General features: G+C 39.7%; 2 protein-coding genes and 1 long non-coding RNA gene across 8 annotated transcripts in view; 2 read left to right on the plus strand and 1 right to left on the minus strand.

The window, feature by feature from the left end:
- The first annotated feature begins 62 nt into the window (after positions 1–62).
- Positions 63–9,641, plus strand: LOC5510767 (inactive rhomboid protein 1). The gene is made up of 9 exons (XM_032379983.2): positions 63–213; positions 1,901–2,340; positions 3,067–3,173; positions 4,093–4,258; positions 5,648–5,753; positions 5,833–5,902; positions 7,425–7,509; positions 7,969–8,098; positions 8,584–9,641. Exons 1-9 carry the CDS (start codon positions 162–164, stop codon positions 8,883–8,885), a joined length of 1,458 nt encoding a protein of 485 aa, XP_032235874.1. The 5' UTR covers positions 63–161; the 3' UTR covers positions 8,886–9,641.
- Positions 9,642–11,952: 2,311 nt separating this feature from the next.
- On the minus strand, positions 11,953–14,776 carry LOC125568237. The gene is made up of 2 exons (XR_007312179.1): positions 14,640–14,776; positions 11,953–12,896 (listed from the first exon to the last, which is right to left on the minus strand). It is a non-coding gene; the product is annotated as an uncharacterized LOC125568237 (long non-coding RNA).
- LOC5505796 (protein jagged-1b) overlaps positions 14,665–19,547 on the plus strand; it is a 49,594-nt gene continuing 44,711 nt past the window's right edge. For 2 of the 6 annotated variants that reach the window (XM_048729876.1, XM_048729877.1), the window contains exons 1-2: positions 14,665–15,101; positions 16,377–16,511. In XM_048729876.1, coding sequence (XP_048585833.1) covers positions 14,711–15,101; positions 16,377–16,511 — 526 coding nt within the window. In that variant the 5' untranslated portion in view covers positions 14,665–14,710. Of the gene's footprint in view, positions 15,102–16,376; positions 16,512–18,939; positions 19,067–19,547 lie in introns of those variants that run through there. The other 4 variants (XM_048729879.1, XM_048729878.1, XM_048729882.1 and 1 more) reach the window with 4 other exon arrangements.

Consider the following 19,547-nt stretch of genomic DNA (forward strand, 5'->3'; position numbering starts at 1 on the left):
TGCTTTGCAGCTCAACGCTATTTTTCGTAGGTTTCGTCACGGTGTAGTTCGTGACAGAATTCAGACGTTGCGTGACGGTTCATGTGACACAAAAGCTAGTTCCTGCACAGAACGTATTTCAATAACGATTGCTACATCCTTTTATTGCTACCAAGTAAATCATGGAGCGGAAACCTTTACTAGAAGAGGACAGGCATAGCAACACTAGCCGAGGTTAGTAGAGCGGAAGATTCTATTTTAGCGAGCATTATTGCGTGAAATGCCTTGTTTTTATTACGAAATGCCATGTTGCAAAATCGCCACAGATATACGAAATAAGTATTTATTGCACGATGAAAGCTGAATAATGCGAGCAACTTTGATTCCCCATCGTTGCCTTCGAGATACTAGTTCAAGAAGATAAAAATAGTGTATTACGTCCTGTAGTTGGGCTTAAAAAGGACGTGATTCGAAGCCCACAAAGTTCTTTCAGTCACACACTCTCATCATCACGAATCACCGATTAACACACTTCCTACTCTAAACTCTAGAACTTATTTTTCACGTTTCATACGAATAACGGCATACAACTCTTAATTAGCATTTTCAGCTGATTTTCTTAATTTGCATTATAAAGCGCTAGGTAGATGAATTCCAGAGATGAGTTTGAAATCATGACCTTGAGACTCTTGACCATAGCACCCCAGTCGTACCTCTATCTTAAGTTTGTCACGTATCGCCAAAACCGCACGGTTATAAAACGCACGTATCAAGCATTTTCACTTTAATTACAAGCACCTTCGTGACTGGGGGATTAACGACAGCGGTAGTTTTTTGTTTAGGAATAAATTATGTCCTTCCTGAGGACCTTAACAGAGAGTCTACGACGGCGCACACGCAAGATTTCAGCGCCCACTACCACATTTTTAAGTGCGTGGAGAAATACGGGTGCGCCGCGTCGACTCTCGCCGTATGAATTTTAAGTCCGCTTTTAAATGTGTTTTAAACGGTGCAGATAACGCTTGGTAGCCGTGTCCGTTTTCTTTAAAGACATGTTGATTTTGGGACATATGCAAAATAATTAATTAAATAATAAAATGTGAAGACTCATTGGCAGAGGTAAAATTTATTGAGACCTCATTTGTATTTAGCCTCGTACGCGCCGCTCTTAAGGACCGCGCTTCCCTGGGCCCCACGAGCGCCTGCTTCACAGAGCGGCAAAACGAATTAGCTATTGTCTTTACATGGCCAATCACGATCGAGCGATTGTTTGCGAACAACCAATCAAAACCCATGTTAGAATGCCGCACCCTGGGTTCCCGCTTTACCCTTAGTGAACTCCTCAATAGCCTCCTTTTCATGGCTATTCGAGGCCGCAATTCTGAATATTTATTGAGCACAAGACGAAACACAGAGCTGTAATCGTCCGCCATCTTGAATTTTTTCCCTCAAACAGCCAAGGTCAACTTTCCAGGATTTGGAAAGCATTGTTAACTATGTTGGAAAGTGAACGCTGATTGGCTAATTCGTTTTGCCGCTCTGTGGAGCAGGCACTCGTGGGGTCTATTTGTATTTTTCTATGTCTGTTTCTGGCTTGTCGTCTCGTCTTGTCTTGTTCTTCCGCTGTCCTGCCTGCCTATCTACCCGACCGCCTCTTGTTTGTCCACACAAGTACGCCACCCGACCAAGGGAGGGGGGAGGAAGGGCGTAACTGTGCCCCCCTTCCCTGTATATGCGCCTGCCAGTCTGTGTTACCATCTGTCTTTCTGTGTGTCGTTCTGTGTGTCTGTCCATCTGTCTGCCCGCCTTCTGTTTGTCTGTCCATCTACTTCTTATCCCTCAATTGCCCTCAAGACGTCTAAAGGATATCTACCTGTTTGATGGAATTTATTCAGCCACACAAATTTCATTTCTATTTCAGGATCCAACCGCCCAGGATTCTCCCACAAGCAAAGCTATGACCAGCTACCATGCCCGACCAGTTACTATGGTGACAATTACCAGTCAATAATTGCAAACCAACGCAGATCTAGCTCTGACGGCTCTCAAAGCTGCTCCACCTCAGAAGAGACCATAGAAATTCCTTCGGACATCGCACACCCAAAGAAACACAAGCCTTACTTTATTTATTCCGTTACTATAGTAAACATTGCTCTTTTGATATGGACCATTGTCCTTGGAGGAATTGAAAGCATTGGGGCCAGTAAAGAAATTCACAAGGGAACTTTTCCAAAGTTCGGGTACACATTCAATTCTTCAAAGTTTGCAGAGAACGAAACACGTTCATTTTACTCCGGCATAAATTTCTTTATTGGACCAAATGCCAGCTATTTTGTTAAGTTTGGCGCTATGTACTCACCGGTAAGTAAACCTATGTGGGCAATCGTGTGTTGCAATATAGTGACCAATAATGTGCAGCCATTTAGTTATCATTCATGTGCAACACAATGTCATTGACCAATCACGTGCAGCCATAATATCATTTTACTAACCCTGGGCAGCCATATAGTAACCAATCATGTGCGACCAAAATATCATGTGCCCAATCATGCTCAGCCATCTTCTGACCAATCCCGTTCTGCCATATAATCACCTAAACAATCATGTGCTTATCACATGTGATAGGCTCGAAGCAATGATCAGTACATAGGCTCGAAGCAATGATCAGTACATAGGCTCGAAGCAATGATCAGTACATAGGCTCGAAGCAATGATCAGTACATAGGCTCGGAGCAATGATCAGTACTACCGGCAACATCATAAATTGACATATGACAATCATTCTTCCGCCATCAGGGCCATTGAAGGATTAGAAAAACTTGGAAAGAGGACAGGGGGATATAGTGATTATGTATACGATGTGACTTTTTGGGCCACACTCCTACTTATTTGATAAGTTTTTGGCGTGGTATGGAATCTGTAGTTGTTATCATATTAGAACTGCCTTTTATTCCTTTGTAGAGCGCTATTACTCTTAAGTATTGCTATGTGGGCGCGTTATACTTTTAAGCGTAAATGTACCACAAGAAAATGTTATGTCTCATTTTCCCTAATACCACCAATCCATTGCTATTATGCCCTCATTAGTGCATACGACCGGACACCGCAATGAGAAAGAGAGATGCAAAACAAGCAGAAGAAGAGGAGAGTTATACGTGCTGCTCGTTGAATGGAGAGTGTGGGATGATGAAGAGGTAATGGTTTTATACTACCCAGAATATCAAGCTTAGTTGGGGGGGGGGGGGGGGGGGTAGGGCGTACCCAGTGTTGCCTGAGGGAGGGGGGTTACGCAGTCATAATTATCATATGGGAAAACGATAGTATTTGACGACCCTTCAATATAGTAATGGCCCACTTTTTTGGTGGTAAGGGAGAGGGTGCATCTCCATGTTGTTGTGATTAATTCATGATTTCTGAGGAACTTATAATGCATAAATGTAATTAGCGCACGCACGCACACTTGTAAAAACTCTCTCAGTAATGCACGGTGAAAATAGTAAGTCGAAATAATATATCCTGCGTACATCGTTTTGGTATTACGACAATGGTCCTTCAAGCTACACAAAGAACAGCATAAAAATGGAAAAAGCTAAGCAGTGTGCGAGCACATAGGTCACAATACTCGTGACATTAAGAAAGCCGAAGACATAATGGCTTCGAAAGAAGATCCAAATGTCGAAGAATTAAAAGCCATCAATGACAGACTCACTCGGCGACTACAGGAGTTAAAGACATTGGACGAAAAAATACGGAATACGGAGCACACTAGCATACACATATTAGCACCAGTCGCGCTAAGCTTAGCTTTAGATCCCACATGGATAAGCTGTGGTTTAAAGCACTTTGTCCGAGTCGAATTCGCCCTGCAGTTTATTGCCGATAAAGTTTATCTAAGGCAAACCGCTATGCCATGTTGATGAGTCCCAATAATAACAAAACAGCTGTCCATGGTCGCCGAACTGCAAGGGTAATAATCCTTTACTATCGTCCCGTCTTGGCCGGCTGGTGCCAATGTGTGTATGCTAGTGTGCTTTTAAAGTTCACCTTTTATAAGAAAACGTTTTTAGCGTCCACGCCTGCTCTTTATTGACATAATGAATTGTGCCCTTATAGCTGCATTGGCAGATCAATTGGACGGAGTACTAATTGTTCAGGGTCGCGGCCCCAGTGCCCGCGTGGGATAACTGTGCGCCCGTGTTGTATGGGTATGCATGGGAAGTGTGTTATCTTGCCGAGACGACAATGCGACTTCTTGCGTGGTTACTGGAATGAGGATAAGGTCAGTCCACAGTAGCTAATACAGTGGAACCTGGATTTTACGATATGGCTCGGGAGAAAAAAAAACTGAATAGTAAAATCGGGGTATCGTTAAAAAGAGGTCCTCGATTTTACGATATAAAGGAAAATCCTTTGTAAATATTGTTGTAGCGAGGTAGGGTTAATTGTAGCTGTACTCTGTGTAAGACTGTACAGTTACTCTCTGTAAACTGTAATCTGCATTTCACAAGATCTGTCATGTCAAAAAAATCGATAAACTGTACTCTACGTGTGTAGTGTTTTGAGTTTTTCCTCTGTTTGTTAATAGAAATAATCAGTAACATCGTTGTATCGAGGTCCAAATTACGCTTGGGAGAACAAATTTGTATCGTAAAATCGAGAATATCGTTGTATCCAATATCGTAAGATCGAGGTAATTTCTCATACATTTCACTGTATTTACGCCGGAGAAAAGAATGCCATCGTAAAATCGAGGTTATCGTAAAATCCAGGTTCCACTGTACATCTTTTATCCGCGGGATTGGTACTACCCTATTTTTATATATTCATGTCTGGGATGGGCACTTTCCTATATTCACTATTCAATTTTTAAGATTTAGTTGCTGTATTTTATTATCGACAAAGGAAATCAAAGAATGATGTTCTCAGAATCGCGAAACTATCAGAGGCGGATCCAGAAGCTCCAGTGGGTCGGTGCCCTAATCTCTCCCCTTTTTTTAAGAGAATTGTATGGGAGATAAAATTCAAACTTTTTCTTTCCACCATACGCCCCCTTCCCTCCCCCACTTTTTCAGGAAATCCTGGATCCTCCCCTCTCAGACCGTAATGTGCCCGATTTCCACATCAAATCGTATGCTCTGATTGGCTCGCCCACGTGTCTGTATCCTGTATCCCGTCCATGTTTCCTACCACCCTGGCCAATCTTGACCTCTATACAGGAACACACAAGCACACCACCTACGAAACATTTTCTTGCTTAGTCCTTTTTTACCTGTGTAGGGAAGGGTGGGGAGCGTAGTTTTTGCAGGCTAAGCGTCTTGTTCTGCTTGGCTCATTGAATGTGTAGTTCCAAAAAATATCCATACCCCCCTATTGAGTGGGTCGGAGGTATGCCTCCCCCCCCCCCCCCCCCCCCCCCTCTGGAATTTCCAACCCACTGGAAAAAATAAATACAGTAACTGTGAAGGAAAAAGGGGATTTTACACCCCCTCCCCTCTGGAAATTCCTCCCCCCCCCCAACCCCCGGAATTTCCAATCCCCTCAATGGGGGGGGGAGGGGGGTTATGGATATTTTCTGGAACTACACAATTACCTATTGTTAGATATCCCAGTCTCATTTTTCCATTACCTTATTTTCTTGTTTTCATTTTCAATATTTGTTTATCTGCAGCTGCTGTGTAGTGAGGTCAAATGTATTAACAGCGTATGCGGTGGTGACGACACCTCGGGGCCGGGGCAGGGGTACCGCTTGATGTCAGCAGTTTTCTTACATCTAGGTAACTATGGGAACTGTCTCCATGGTAATGATAATGGTTATAGAGTGAAGTGACTTGTCGCTCCACTTGTGTCTTCCAGGTATTATACACTTGCTTCTTAACCTTATCTTTCAAGTCATCATTGGCCGAATGATCGAGATCGAAATCGGGTGAGTTCTTAAAGCTGCAATCGCACCACTTTTCTTCCGGAGGGCCGACTGAAACCTCAACGATAAAAGACTAAAGAATCTATTAGAATCCGCGCTATCCAACAAGCCATCCGCTCTAAATTATCAGTCACATCCTCAAAGAAACTTCCAATAGACACACTGCTTGATTTTGCAACTTTGAAATATGTTTAGCGTTTTCCGTTGAAAATCACTAGAGATTGATGGGTATTCGAGCGGGACTAACATGTTGACATTGCCACTTTAAACGTGATAACACAAGCCTGATCTCTATGTAATGGCTTGATTTATTTACCCCATTTTACGCGTTTCAACCCTTTTATCATATCGAAATCCCAGTGTTAAGTTTGCTATTAAATTGCAACATACTTTATTCTGCTTAATAAGCGCATGTTTTTAAATTCGCGATTTAAAAAAAAATTGTTGACAGAGATTGAAAGTTCTTTAGAGATCTTCCAGTATAAGGACATGTAACCAAATAGCTCTATGAAATATTCTATTCCTTATTTACCGTAATTTATTATACATTTATGTGCATGTTTATGAACTTTTGTTGTTTTCATTATATTTTAACTCACTTCTTTCTCCACAAGCGTGTACACCTTACCCCTTATCAGCCTTTTTGTTTTCCGGTCTATACCTCCCTACCCACTACCTCCTCCTTAATCTTCCCATTCACCCTATACGCCATGATAACAACAATTGCATCACTATCCCGTACACTCCTTATAGTCCAACTCCACTCAACGTAGCATTATCCCCACAATTACCCTCCCGCCCTCACCCCTGCCACCTACCTCTACCCGTATCACAACCATTATTCCCATTTTATTTCCCCCTTCTCCCCAGGTGCCATGGTACGAATACCCGCTTATAACAAAAAAGTTAGTAGAGTCGAGTCTCCTCTAGTAACTATGATGTAGCGAAGCTTTTCGATAATGGCTCAGGATCAAGAACACTTTTCCATTACTATAAGATGACTTCTAAAAGGGACAACGTGTTGGTTTTGTTTTAATTATATTGGTCCGGTTTCAATTGTTGCGTCACATTTTTGGAAAAACGAGAAAATAATGTCACTTGAACTTCAAATTCGCGAAATAAAATCCCCTGCAAGAACAATTTTTCTCCGCGATCGCGAAATTCAAGATGCGCGAAAATAAAGCAGAATACGGTACCTACATCATCCCGATATTTTTGTACTGAAGACCGCACAAAGATTGACATTTTGATGGCGATTGTTTTCTTCGGTTACTAAAATACTTAAAAAAACTCTTCTGGGCGATGGATGGCACCTCAAATTTGCTGCCTGCCAGCAAGAAAACACCTATCTGTTCCATCGTGAGTTCTGGCATGATGAAGCTGAAAGCGTTACGGTAGCATAAAAAAATCACCTACTTTGGTTGCCATCCTTCTACCAAAATTGAATATGGGCGGTGCTTAAGTTCCCTAATCTCTTTGGTTAAATTCCCCATTGACCTTGAAACTAAACCCCCACATTTTTCAGGACTATCCGAACGGCGTGTATCTATCTGGTGAGTGGACTTGGCGGGAGTCTGGTCAGTGGGGTATTCACTCCCTTGACGCCACAGGTTAGTACACTGGTGCCTGTACTTCAAAGTCTGAAAATGTCACTCTGTATCTTTCAATTTTATTAAGCAGCTACCTCCACTAAGGTTGGTATATGTGTTATTCTTCTTTAAAAAGCAGCCAAAAAATCATAGTTATTGGATATTTGTTAACTAAAAAAGTGAATTGCGCGCACACCCCTGTGCCCCACACTAGCTATGCGCCTTTCGTAGGTGAGACATATCAGTTTTATTAGAGAGCGAAGTTAAAAAATCTTTTAGACGATGGTAACAAATAACAGCACATTAACAGTATGATGACGACGACGCTGAGATGACGATGACGGTGATGACGACATTGATGATGATGATGACGACGACGACGATGATGATGATGACGACCGACGACGATATGACGATGATGATGATTGATTATAATGATAACTATGACGACTCTAATTAAATGATGATGATGATATTCAGGTTGGTTCGTCCGGAGCCCTGTTTGGTTTAATCGCCTTGATGCTCGCCCATTATTGCTACTATTATCCAAGTCTCCGAAGGCCTTACTGGAACCTTCCTATTCTGCTTTCAATTATTATTCTCTGTTTTGGTGAGTAGTTTTATAATGTGTGTGTACTTGTACTTGTGTACTTGAAAGCTCCCTACACGGCGTCGATATCTAAATTACACAAAGATGCTTTATATACTGCATATACATCAGTGTATGATGGATTAGGATGATGGTTGGGTTCCTGTCAGCAGTCAAATCTCAAACACCAGAAATATTATGCCAAGAAAGTTTCCACTGCAAGGTATTGAAAGTTTGAGCTGTTTAGCCAAGACCCGCGACCTTTGGAATGGCCAATGTAGTCCCGTTGACAGATTAATGAATGTGGTATGTGTGTGTGTATGTGTGTGGAGGGGGAACCCAGGAGACGAAAGCTTCGAGAAAGATGAATAGCATATGATAATAATAATGGTTTTTACCAGCGTATCCACTTATACAAGCCTTTCAAAAGAAACTCACAAGTTTTATTCTTGTTAATTTACCATTTCTTCTCATTTAATTTCTTTTTATTCATTCCCATTTTTCAGCATTAGGTACCCTTCCCTACGTAGGTAACTTCGTCCATATTGGCGGCTTTGTCTTCGGGCTGCTGACCACAGTAGTGCTGACTCGGCGCGGGACTGTAGGCTGGGCTCGGCGCACGTCGTGTCGGTATTGGAGCATCAAGCTAATATCCCTAGCTCTACTAATCACGCTTACCATCGTGTGCTTTTTGCTGCTTTATACCGTTGAAAATACAGAATTCTGTAAGAACTGCCACCTGATAGACTGCATTCCTTGGACTTCTAACTTTTGCCCGAATATCACCAACGATGGAGTCCTTGGTTAGATTTTATTAATGAAGGCATACAAATAGCCACCGAGTGCAAGTTAGTAGACAGGAGACGGGATGCGTCACCATGTTGACTGTATTCCTCCTCAGACTTCAAGCTTTACATATAGATGTACGAAAGCTGCGCTTCGCATGTAGTATCAACGGACTTTTTCCTCGGCTATGACGCTATGCGGTTACAATAGGGACCTTATGCAACGACGACGGCAACTCGGACGCCGACGGCAGGAACAATGGGATTTGATTCAGAATTCAATAGCAGCACGTGGAAATGCGTTCTGTTTGATTCATTTCAGCCGTTTTCCGTAAAACCACGACGTGAAAACTACAAGTTTAAAGGTGAATTGAGGTCGCGGACGTTTTCACTGTAAACTCCACTAATCTACGTTCGCTGCTTAAGAAATAATATCCTTAGTTTATTTTTATCTATCTCTGACTATAATGTTTTGCTTATTCCATTGCAATTAAAGTATTATTGATCGCCACGTGCGAAAACATATTTTCGATCGCGTTGTCCTAGCCGTCGTCGTCGTCCTTGCGTGAGAAAGCACTGTTTGGCTAAAGATCCCATTGTTATTGTTTCCATTCAATGTGGAAGACAATTTATGTGAAAAAAATCTCAAAATAATCATGATTTGATTACTAAAATTATTTAAGACTATCGATTTATTATGGCTGTTTTCTCAAACTTGGTGTTTGCTAACTTTGACAGAGACCCCTCTTAAGCATAAATAAATGAAGTGGCGAACCACCGCCTTGAAATGTTATCGCTTACATTTCTTCTTGTAAAACATTGTTGTTGTTACTGGGAGAGAGGAATTCCCCGTTAAAACTAGACTTCCCGGATGTTAGGTAAGGCGAAGCATGATAGAGAGTGAGGCTAGCCTACCTGTATCAAGGGCACCCAACGACCATTTTCGGTCAAATATCTGTTCGGAAGCAAGGTCACCTACCGATTTCCGGGTCGGCCTAGAAATGTCTACTTTTTTCGGAATTTGTATTTCTAGATCACCTATGTTTCTCGGGAAAAGAGCTGGATCACCTAGATTTTGAGTTGCTTTTGTTACCACCATCACCCTTTTCGGGAGATTTTTACGTCCGACATGCTTAAAAAAAGGAACCCTAGTATTTTCGGGAGCGAGTATACAAGGGACATTACCTAAAAATTTCGCTTAAGGATCTTAGAATCGCTAGGAATTTCGGATGCCTCGGGATGAGTAACAAGATTTTTCGGATGGCTGTAATTTTGCCTAGCAAATCCGAACGGATAAAAAATATCTAGGAAAGCTCTATATTGTATAAAAATGACTGCAAAAGAATAAAATCGGTATCTTAACTCATTTTAGGCCGGTTATGAAATTTTCGTCGTTGGGTGCCCTTGCTGTAGGCTTTGATAGTTTTTTCGACACGAAAACCCCGAAAACACGGAGTTCGCACCCCCTGCGGACCTCCCCTTGCGGAGCGCATTATCCAAGATGGCGGCCGTGGTATGCGAACTCCGTGTTTTCGGGGTTTTCGTGCCGGAAAAACTATCAAAGCCTACAGGTAGGCTGAGTGAGGCATTTTTGTTGTACACTCTTATTTTAATATAGCCCCCCCCCACACACACACACACATGGCAAATACCTTCTCAAATGTGTAATTGAACAACCTTTACTTTTGCTTTCTACTAGATAAAGGCTGGTTTCCATATAATAGAACTAGATCGCAGGCTATAAAATACGATTATATGGAAACTCCCCCTGCCATCGTGTGCGATCAACGGAAAACAACAACGGAAACGACTTTGCGATCGGTTGCGATCGTACGGTCAAATTTGCGGCGATCGTGTGCGATCATATGGAAACCACTCTGCGATCGGTTGCGGTCGCACGGTAAAATTTGCGGCGATCGTGAGGGATCATATGTAACCACGCTGCGATCGGATTCGATCGTAAGTTAAAATTTGCGGCGATTGTGTGCGATCACACGGAAACGACTTTGCGATCGCACGGTCAAATGTGCGGCGATCGTGTGCGATCATATGAAAACCTCTCTGCGATCGGTTGCGATCGTACGGTCAAATTTGCGACGAGCGTGTGCGAGATAATATGGAAAACAGCCTTAAGCATATGTCTTTGGAAATTTAAAATTAAAAGACAAAATATCAAATATTTAGAAGTCTACCCAGAATTAGTAGCAATGAGTAAATTTTTCATCTAAACCAATGCAATAATAATATAATTGCTGACTGAGCAACTAAATCCAGTTTGTGATTGATTAAATCTTTATTTTTGCAAAAGTCTTTGCTTTTTATTAACCCGATAGTAGCTTGCCCCCCTAGTTCCATAACATCCGCTCTCTCAGTGCCGTAGCAGGCCTCAAAATATTGGGGGGGGGCACAAACATTAAGAACATATTGAGGAGCACAGCCACGTCCCTACGCCCACGCCCCTGGTCATTTCCTTATAATTTTTTAATAGATTTATTATTATTATTATTATTATTATTATTATTATTATTATTATTATTATTATTATTATTATTTTTTTTTTTTGGGGGGGGGGGGGGGGGGCATCCAAAAAAGATAAATCCAGTTTGACCCACTAGAAAGCTGGCTACATATCAAGAAATTGTCGTTTTATCCAAACGCGGTCACTTCCACATGAAACTAATAAATTCCTTATTTGGAAAAACTGCATAGTTCTTGTAATTTTTAAGGTTGTCGTACCGCAGGTGCTCCGTAAACTTTATGATTTGTAATCAGAAAAGAAAAACAGTGACTGTGACCATTTTAGTCTGTTGAGAAAGTCTTTAAAAAGAAACTAGGTTCCTCGGTAGATTTAGGCACTGCCTAAAAGCGGAGCCAGCATGCAATCAATTTAAAGCCATATTATAATACCTATATATGTATGTATATATGTTATGTGTGAAGCCGTTCATAGAAAAGTGCTCGATGCACAGGTGTAGAGTGGAATATGTTTGTATGTATATTTTTATTGTTTTTTAACCTGGAAAAACTTGTTGGGTGTATATGGAGGTATCATCCAATAGGGAACATTGAAGAATTGATAATGAATTTTAGTTTTTTACAGTAAAATGGGTGCTTTTTTTTATTCTCTTTAACATTTAAAACCACATCAACACACAACGCGTTTCTATACATTAGCATATCGTTTTTTCCAGTAAATGTGCTCCATACTTGCCCACACTGTCCAAATTCCCTTCCTTTCACATTGCACTACTACTAGATTTTCTTGATTTTTATAATTTTCTCTCAGTTGAAGGGTAATAAAAATTATTTGGTAGAAATTACAAATATTGGATAAACAGTTTTATCAACCTTCTTTACTGTTTTTTTTTGCCTAATACTCTTTGAATTAACACTTTGTCTTGGGTGGATCGTACAAAACACTGACACTAGACCCCCATATTGAAGCATCATGGTTTCAAGGGTATGTACACCTGGTATTTTTGTGTTAAAACATAAAATAGGGCTTGGTGTGGCATTACAAAAAGATGCAGTTTGTTAAAAAAAAGGTAGCTATATTTTCATTTCACATCACTTCCATGTACAGTGCTAAATTATCTTTGAAATAATTTCATGAAAGGTCTAATGGTACATTGCTGTTGATTTTTGCAAATATCATCTCAGATTCCTAAGAATTGAGCTGTATTCATATCAGCTATTTGAAAAGTAGATTGCTCACAAAACCCTGTGCAGTTAATTAGTTCAAATTGAAACTATATTTTTTTTACTAGAAAACCCATTTAGTCCATTTGCAATAAGGGCCAATGTTGGTCAGTGTTTTGTACCAGCCACTTTGTCAAAGGGTGAATGAAATAAACCACTCTAACTTGTTTTCAAAGTTTCTGACTACTTTTAGTTTATTTTATCAGCCTGGTTCATTTTTTTTTATAACAAGTTTTCATTTGTAACTTCATTTTGTTACTTAGCTGTGTTAATGAATACATCCTGCCCTAGCATCATGCCTTTAAAGCTGTCAGCTTGCTTGAGTTGGGATTCGCCTGAAAAAAATTGGAGAACAGTGACAAAACGCTACGGAAGAATACTAAAGATATAAATGTTATGCTGCACAAAACCTAATTGATAAACCTAAAATTAAAAATAATTCCAAGTAACCTTTAAAATAGAACGTTGAACAAAAAAATTAATATGTTAAGTCTGTTTTTTAGGGGCTAATGAGCCAGAGGTTGAATTGCCTTTTGACCTTTTTCTTAGGAAAAGCTGCAGAGAAAAACTATAGGTATCGAACTAAATGCTCCCAACAAAAAGCTGTCTTTAGTTTTCTATGAAAATTGAAGAGATGGGAGTTTTGAGATGTTGTATGAAAACGTTGAGCTGGGGTATTCAAGATATCTTTTTGTGAAAAAGAATCATGCATAAAGGGAACTGTGTAGGTAAATCATATCTTTTTAGAACCTATTACCCCTCATCAACCTTTTTTTTCTAAAATTTAAACCAAAAATCATTTTCAATTTTAATGTTCTTCGAACTCACAAAATATAAACTAAAACCGTTCCTCGCTCGATATCTTTCATAAAAGAGCTGACAGAACTTAAATGTGATGAAAAATCTCCAGATAAGAAATTTCCAGTTAAAAAGTTATCCCATAAAAAGCTTAAGATTAGTTCACTTTTTGAATGAATTAAAAGCAAAGAAATAACAACATTTTCTAAAACAAACGCGACGTTTGTTTACGAACAATCAATCGCACAATTTCTAGCCTTTTAATGGGATAATGTATGAAAAAACTAGCTGAATTACTAATTAGGAACTAGGAATAATAAAACATCAACATCCCATCATGGCTTTAACTGTTTGAGTGCTAGAAATATATCAACACAAGAGTTTTTCATAGCTCCGACGAAGTTTATAAAATTACTTACCTTTTTTTTTCCAAACCTATCCTTTGTCCTTCCATCCATCATTTGTACGTCTTTTTATTATAAAAGTGTTAATATGTGTCGAATTTCTTTCTTATTGGCTTTAGCCACAACGAAAATAATGCAAAAACTTTATAAATTCACGGTGTCGGCCGCGAGTTAGAAGAGCAAAACGCGGGAAATAGTAGACGCAGGGTTCCCGTGAGTGTAAATACAAAAACACTAAAAAACTAAGTAATTGTAAGTTTTGATGCAACTTTCGGGGTTTTATTAAGTATGTAGCATTATCGGATAGTGCTAAAATATATCCTTGTATAATTATTTCACTGAGGTGGCGTTTAGCTAAGTTATTGCAAATTGTGCTGGCTCCACGGGCAGGCGGGCGGGCGACACCACAGGGTACCCGCGCAATGACTAAAAAACTGAGTCGCATAGTTATATACCATATCTCTATACCTATGGAGCTTCGCGCGTGGCCTGCTGCCGCGCTAGCTCCGCTATCACGACCCTTGGTGTCAGAGTAGGCGCGTACACAGGATTGGCTAAAGGGGGGAGGGGCGCAGGTATCATGACCGCTTTTGGCCACCAAGGGGGAGGGGGGTGCGCGCCTGTTAGAGAGAGATGTTCGAGGCCCTGGGACCAAGATTTGTATACTTAATCCTGTCTAACCTTTCAGAAATCCCCTTTTGCAAGGAACCTCTGACAGTAAATCTCAAAATTCTCTGCAAAAAATATACAAAGGCGGCGGAGTGGCCCAAAAAGTACCGGGGGGGGGGGGGGGGGAGGATGTAGGGTAGAAATAGTACGTGCCCCTCGCCATAAGCCGCCTTTGGCGTCTTTTTCCATTCGATTTTATATCCTTACGTTATTCTTTCGGGCTGCCTGTGGTGATGTGCGATGACGTCACTCTCTGAGCGGGATTTTCGAGTCAAAACATGGCGGACGCGACCAGCATTGCACAGCGCATATTGTACTTTCTGCCGACGTTCTCCGAAGATTTTAGCACAAGAAATGTAGGTTTGATTTTATGTAATCCTCAATGTTTCTTGCGACATCAGCCCTCTTGGCATCGATTGATTCCCTTGAGTTCGCAAGTCCCTGAGAGTACTTACAACAGAGTAATTGGTGCTCTTCTAATCAAAGCTGCAAATGAAATCGACGATGGATGGCTTTGTGTACATCATGGCAAGCGGACACAGAGGAGCAGAGATATTTATCGTAAGATCTTATGTCGGGACCGGGACTCAGAATTGGCACCGGGTGCTCAATCGATAAAAATCGGAGATCAATCGATAAATCGATATATGTGTCAATTTATCGATATAGGTGGGTAAATATCTTCAATCGCAAGCAAAAACTAATCAACGAACGAATCAATAATTGATAAATTACGCCAATCTATCACAATAAACAATTGATCAAAGCTCACAGATTTTTGTGGCATTAATAAACTATTTATTAAGTGATATCGATTGTCAAAAGGCCATCCCAGCTATAAGCTTGCATGCACATTACAATAGAAACCTACCTCAACAACCAGAATGCATCATGTACCTTTGAAAGGTTGCACCAAATGAAGGGCACACTGCACAATGGTAGTCGAGGAAGGTCTCCAAGTGAGCATGCATGCTTATAGCTGGAATGGCCTATCAATCTTCATCTACTATTTTATTTTTCGATCCAGCACACAAATGCCTATACAATGGCTATGATATAGAAATTGTCTCCCTCCACCCATTCCCCTCCCCGCTTCATTTGTTTTATATGACCAGCCCCACTAACTTGAACGAAATTTTAGAGTCCACAGATTAATAGGTAAAATTTTCCATGTAAAAATTCTTGCGGGCAATATAACGGTATGTGAGAGCCTCAATGCCCAGGGTAAGACATCATTTCTTTGTCAAAAGGACAATAATCAACAGGCACGTAGCTAGGAATATATGCACACCCCTCTCCAGTCTTTGGCTACTAGGAGAGAATAGCCAAATAGAATAGCCCCCCCCCCCCACACACACACACACCCCTTTACTAGTACTACCATGTTTAGGCACAATAAGGTTAATCTTGCTAGTACACCTAGTTCATAATCACTGGTACTAAGCGATGAATGACAAGTGTTATGTATATAACCAAATACAATGGAAATACCTCAACAATCTAGGTTTTTATGGGCTTTTAAACTTTTTCCAGCTTAGCTTGAGTCACTTGCCTTTGTCCTAATCAAACAATTTGCATGGAAGCAAATCCCCCACCAAAGCAGGCATGTTGTAAAGGGTTAATACTGGGTTTTGATATTATGTGGATGATTTTCAACAGCTAAACCTCATTCTGCCTTCCAACATTCAAAATCCTTGAAGCATTTTCAATTGCTAGCACTGAATTGGCCAACTCTGCACAAGGTGCTGAGGTATAAAAAATACCAAATGTAATTCTGATAGTTCTGAAAATGGTTAAGCAATTTGAAATTTTTGGCAATAATTTTGCAGTAAGATTCCTTTTCACCTGCTTTTTGGCACCAGTTCATTGGGACACCAAAATGATAAGGCTGTTCTGCTATGGAGTTTCCATATATTTTCTTAACTTCCTTAATTCCATTTTTAGCCATCTTGGGTCAATTGGACACCTCCTCGTGTATCAGAATGGCAACCTCAGAGAAGAGAGAAAAAGTACCATCATACTATTCTTCTGAGCAAGAGAGAAGCAAAAAAATGAAAAAACTCCATAACCTTGAAACAGGTAAGTTTAAAAAGGCATTAATTAATAAGGTTAATAGGTTAATAGTTCACTACAACATACACCGAAACTAAACAACCCATGATGCACTGCTACACGGTGTTAATTTTCTTTACAAAATGTAAAAGCCAAATAACCACGTGTTTTTGTCCATACGCCTATTTCAAATAAGGTTGCACTCGAGAATCTATGTATCGTAACCCGCACTGACTCATGGGCGACGTATGAATGGACGAAACTTGGGCCGGGTTCCTAGAAAGCTAACCCAGAGTTAAATAAGGTTGTTATCCAATCAAATGTCTCGATAACCATTTATTCGTGGATAAGCGCTAACCGACAGTGCTGAATAACGTATGCGCATGCGCGTGTTCTGGCGAAAACAAACAAAATCTCAGTGTTGAATCGTTCGAGTAAAGGTACGAAAGGCTGACTTCGGTCGCTGTTTTGACTTACTGTACAGCATTAAAACCATACTGTACAAAAGATGACAGATTTGTTTGATAATGAGGGAGTCATAAAGAAAATTTTAGCCTTAGGTTTGATCTAGGTTTCTTAGCATTCGCCAAAATGTGACAGTTCGCCGGTAAAAAGCCGCCATTTCAAAACAAATAGTCTGGTTCAACCACGCGGTACTGGAACTAGTCTTGTGCGTTTTTCAGCACTGTCGCGCTAACCTGCTTTCTACGAACCGGGCCAACCTTGTCTCTAAAAGCCATGTCAACTTTAAGAGGAACATAAAAAAGGATTGTAGAGCTTTTCAAACCTGAATAAGTTTTTATTTACGCTCGTGTGTTTATTTATTTGATATCCATAAAGCACGCCAGGTTACGACACATGAATTCTCAGAGTGCAACCTTTGAAAAAGGTTAATACACATGACTGTATGCGAAAAGTGGAACACTTTCTATCGTTGTGATTATGTATTAGAACAAAAACAAAAGAACATTTTTTCTTGAAGATCACAATGGATAATTCAAAAAGGAGAAATCCATCTTTCAAAAAGCTCGCTTGAACTTTTTTTTGGAGTTTTAGTATTCTGCGGACTATGAAGACGCAAAATCTATGCGTGAAAAATGGGTATTTGCTTTCTGTCAGCTGGTCAGTCAAAATCAACAGGTCGGATTGTCTTTGCAAGGGGATAAAAACACGATTTGACCGTCCGTCGCAAAACACTAAAAAATTGTACAAAAATGTGTGTTATTTTTTCTTCACACGAATGGCTTCTTATAAATTATAAGTAATTATTTCGGAACGCCAATGACGTATTCGCGAATCATGCCACATGTAATTCATTTGATTCTCGCCTTACCTAAGTTCCTTTGTAGTGAACAATTCAGCCATTTACGGGTAATCACAGTGTAGCCGGCAAACTGAATTCTGTGGTTTTAAGTTCGAGTGCTCAATACCCCCTGCACTAAGTGGCACGCTTCGTTGCTACAAAAATTAAGCGAAGAAACCTGATCTATAAAAATTGTGATTACTAAATTGACACTGATTAAAACAAAGTTATTGAGCATGATTAAAAGAAGAAAACATTTGTCGTGCTCCTTATTTCAAATGACAATAAGCCATTATGAAAACCCTTTTGGGTGTTTCCTTTAAGCTTTTAAATGGACACATGGCTAATTTGCACAAAGCAATTCCATGAAGACACCTACAATTTCGGGATATTATTCTTCTCTTTTAATCGGATGTACAGCTTTGAGTGAGACTCCAGAAATACAGATATCCGATTTCCAGAAAATAAATGTGACGACACATTGATGCCTTATGATGGCTTCACAAAGTTGTCGCTTTTTTCGTAAACAAAAAGAAAAGAAAAAAAGAACGAATAGATTCAATGATAGCGGTCCGAAAGTGATTGATATTTGTTCGCTTTCGGTTATCTGTGAGTCCTGCTTTATGTAGTCATTGTAGGGATTAGTTTATTAATCTATGTGAAAGTGATATCATTGCGCAAGATTGAAAAAGGTATTTAATTGAAGTAATAGTGCCATTTTGGAGTTTTTCGTAACATGCCATGAAAAGTAAAAAAAATCCTTTATACTTCTTCTATTAGTTGTATTATTAATTCATTCGATAGATTGTTTACTACGTCCTTAAACGAACTAAAACAAAGTGATATGTTCCCCCATAATTTTCATTTCCTTTAAAAATGTGAGGTTACTAAATTGAAGAACATAAAGGTTTTCACCAAACCACCCGTAAAAAAGGCAAACAAAACTAGGCACACGTGCATAACAAAAAGAGGACAATCGTTGAATGGGCTGGCAAAAGCGCGAACAATATGCCATTCGTGTGTCAGGAGTGTGACTTGTGACGTATTGTTTGGTCAGTGAAAAAGATTTCCACCAGTCGAAATAGCTCGGCGCTGCAAGGCTGCGATAATTCAAAGCAATCAATTAACCAAGGTTGATAAAGTCAATTGAAACAAGTGATCATACTGAGTTGGACTCGCGCCAAACAAGCTCGTATTTCACTCTGATTATGAACTTTTGGAGTTTTTTTTTCCAAATTCAAGAGGAGTTTTTGGTAGCCTAGCTGTGAATATACTTCAGGTGAGTTAAAAATATGTTTTTATTTTATTTTATATTTTTTTAAAGAAAAAAAAACGTCCAACATGTCTATGCTCTCGAACATAAAAGTTGAAAAAGGAGGCTTGATTCCTCGAATTTAAAACTCGTTTTATCAATCTTAACAAACTTAAACATGAAGAAAATATCATAGGAAAACTTCATTCACTTGATATCATTATTTCAAGCGTTTGTAGTTTAATGAAACGTCCCACTATTCAACTCAAAAGACAATTTTATTTAATTCTATCTTTAGCTATCTGTAGTAAAATAGAATACAATATAATTGTCAAACAAAGAGACATTTATTTGTAGGAGCATTTTTATCGAAGCAATTATAAATTACATAAAATGAATACATAAAATGGAAATAAAAAATAGAGAATACACAAAAAAGGAGTGATATAAAATTGGCAATTAGTTACATCTTTCACATTTCTGGTTTAATAGGGTTCCGTAACTGAGC

The sequence above is a fragment of the Nematostella vectensis genome, chromosome 7, assembly GCF_932526225.1.
Source record: "Nematostella vectensis chromosome 7, jaNemVect1.1, whole genome shotgun sequence".
Taxonomy (NCBI): Eukaryota; Metazoa; Cnidaria; class Anthozoa; order Actiniaria; family Edwardsiidae; genus Nematostella; species Nematostella vectensis.

What these genes read in the sequence shown, in the direction of transcription:
- LOC5510767 (XM_032379983.2), top strand. Translation starts at nt 162, where the DNA reads ATGGAGCGGAAACCTTTACTAGAAGAGGACAGGCATAGCAACACTAGC. An exon ending in TCACTCCCTTGACGCCACAG is followed by an intron (nt 7,510 to 7,968) that starts GTTAGTACACTG and finishes GATGATATTCAG; the next exon opens with GTTGGTTCGTCCGGAGCCCT. An exon ending in AATTATTATTCTCTGTTTTG is followed by an intron (nt 8,099 to 8,583) that starts GTGAGTAGTTTT and finishes CCCATTTTTCAG; the next exon opens with CATTAGGTACCCTTCCCTAC.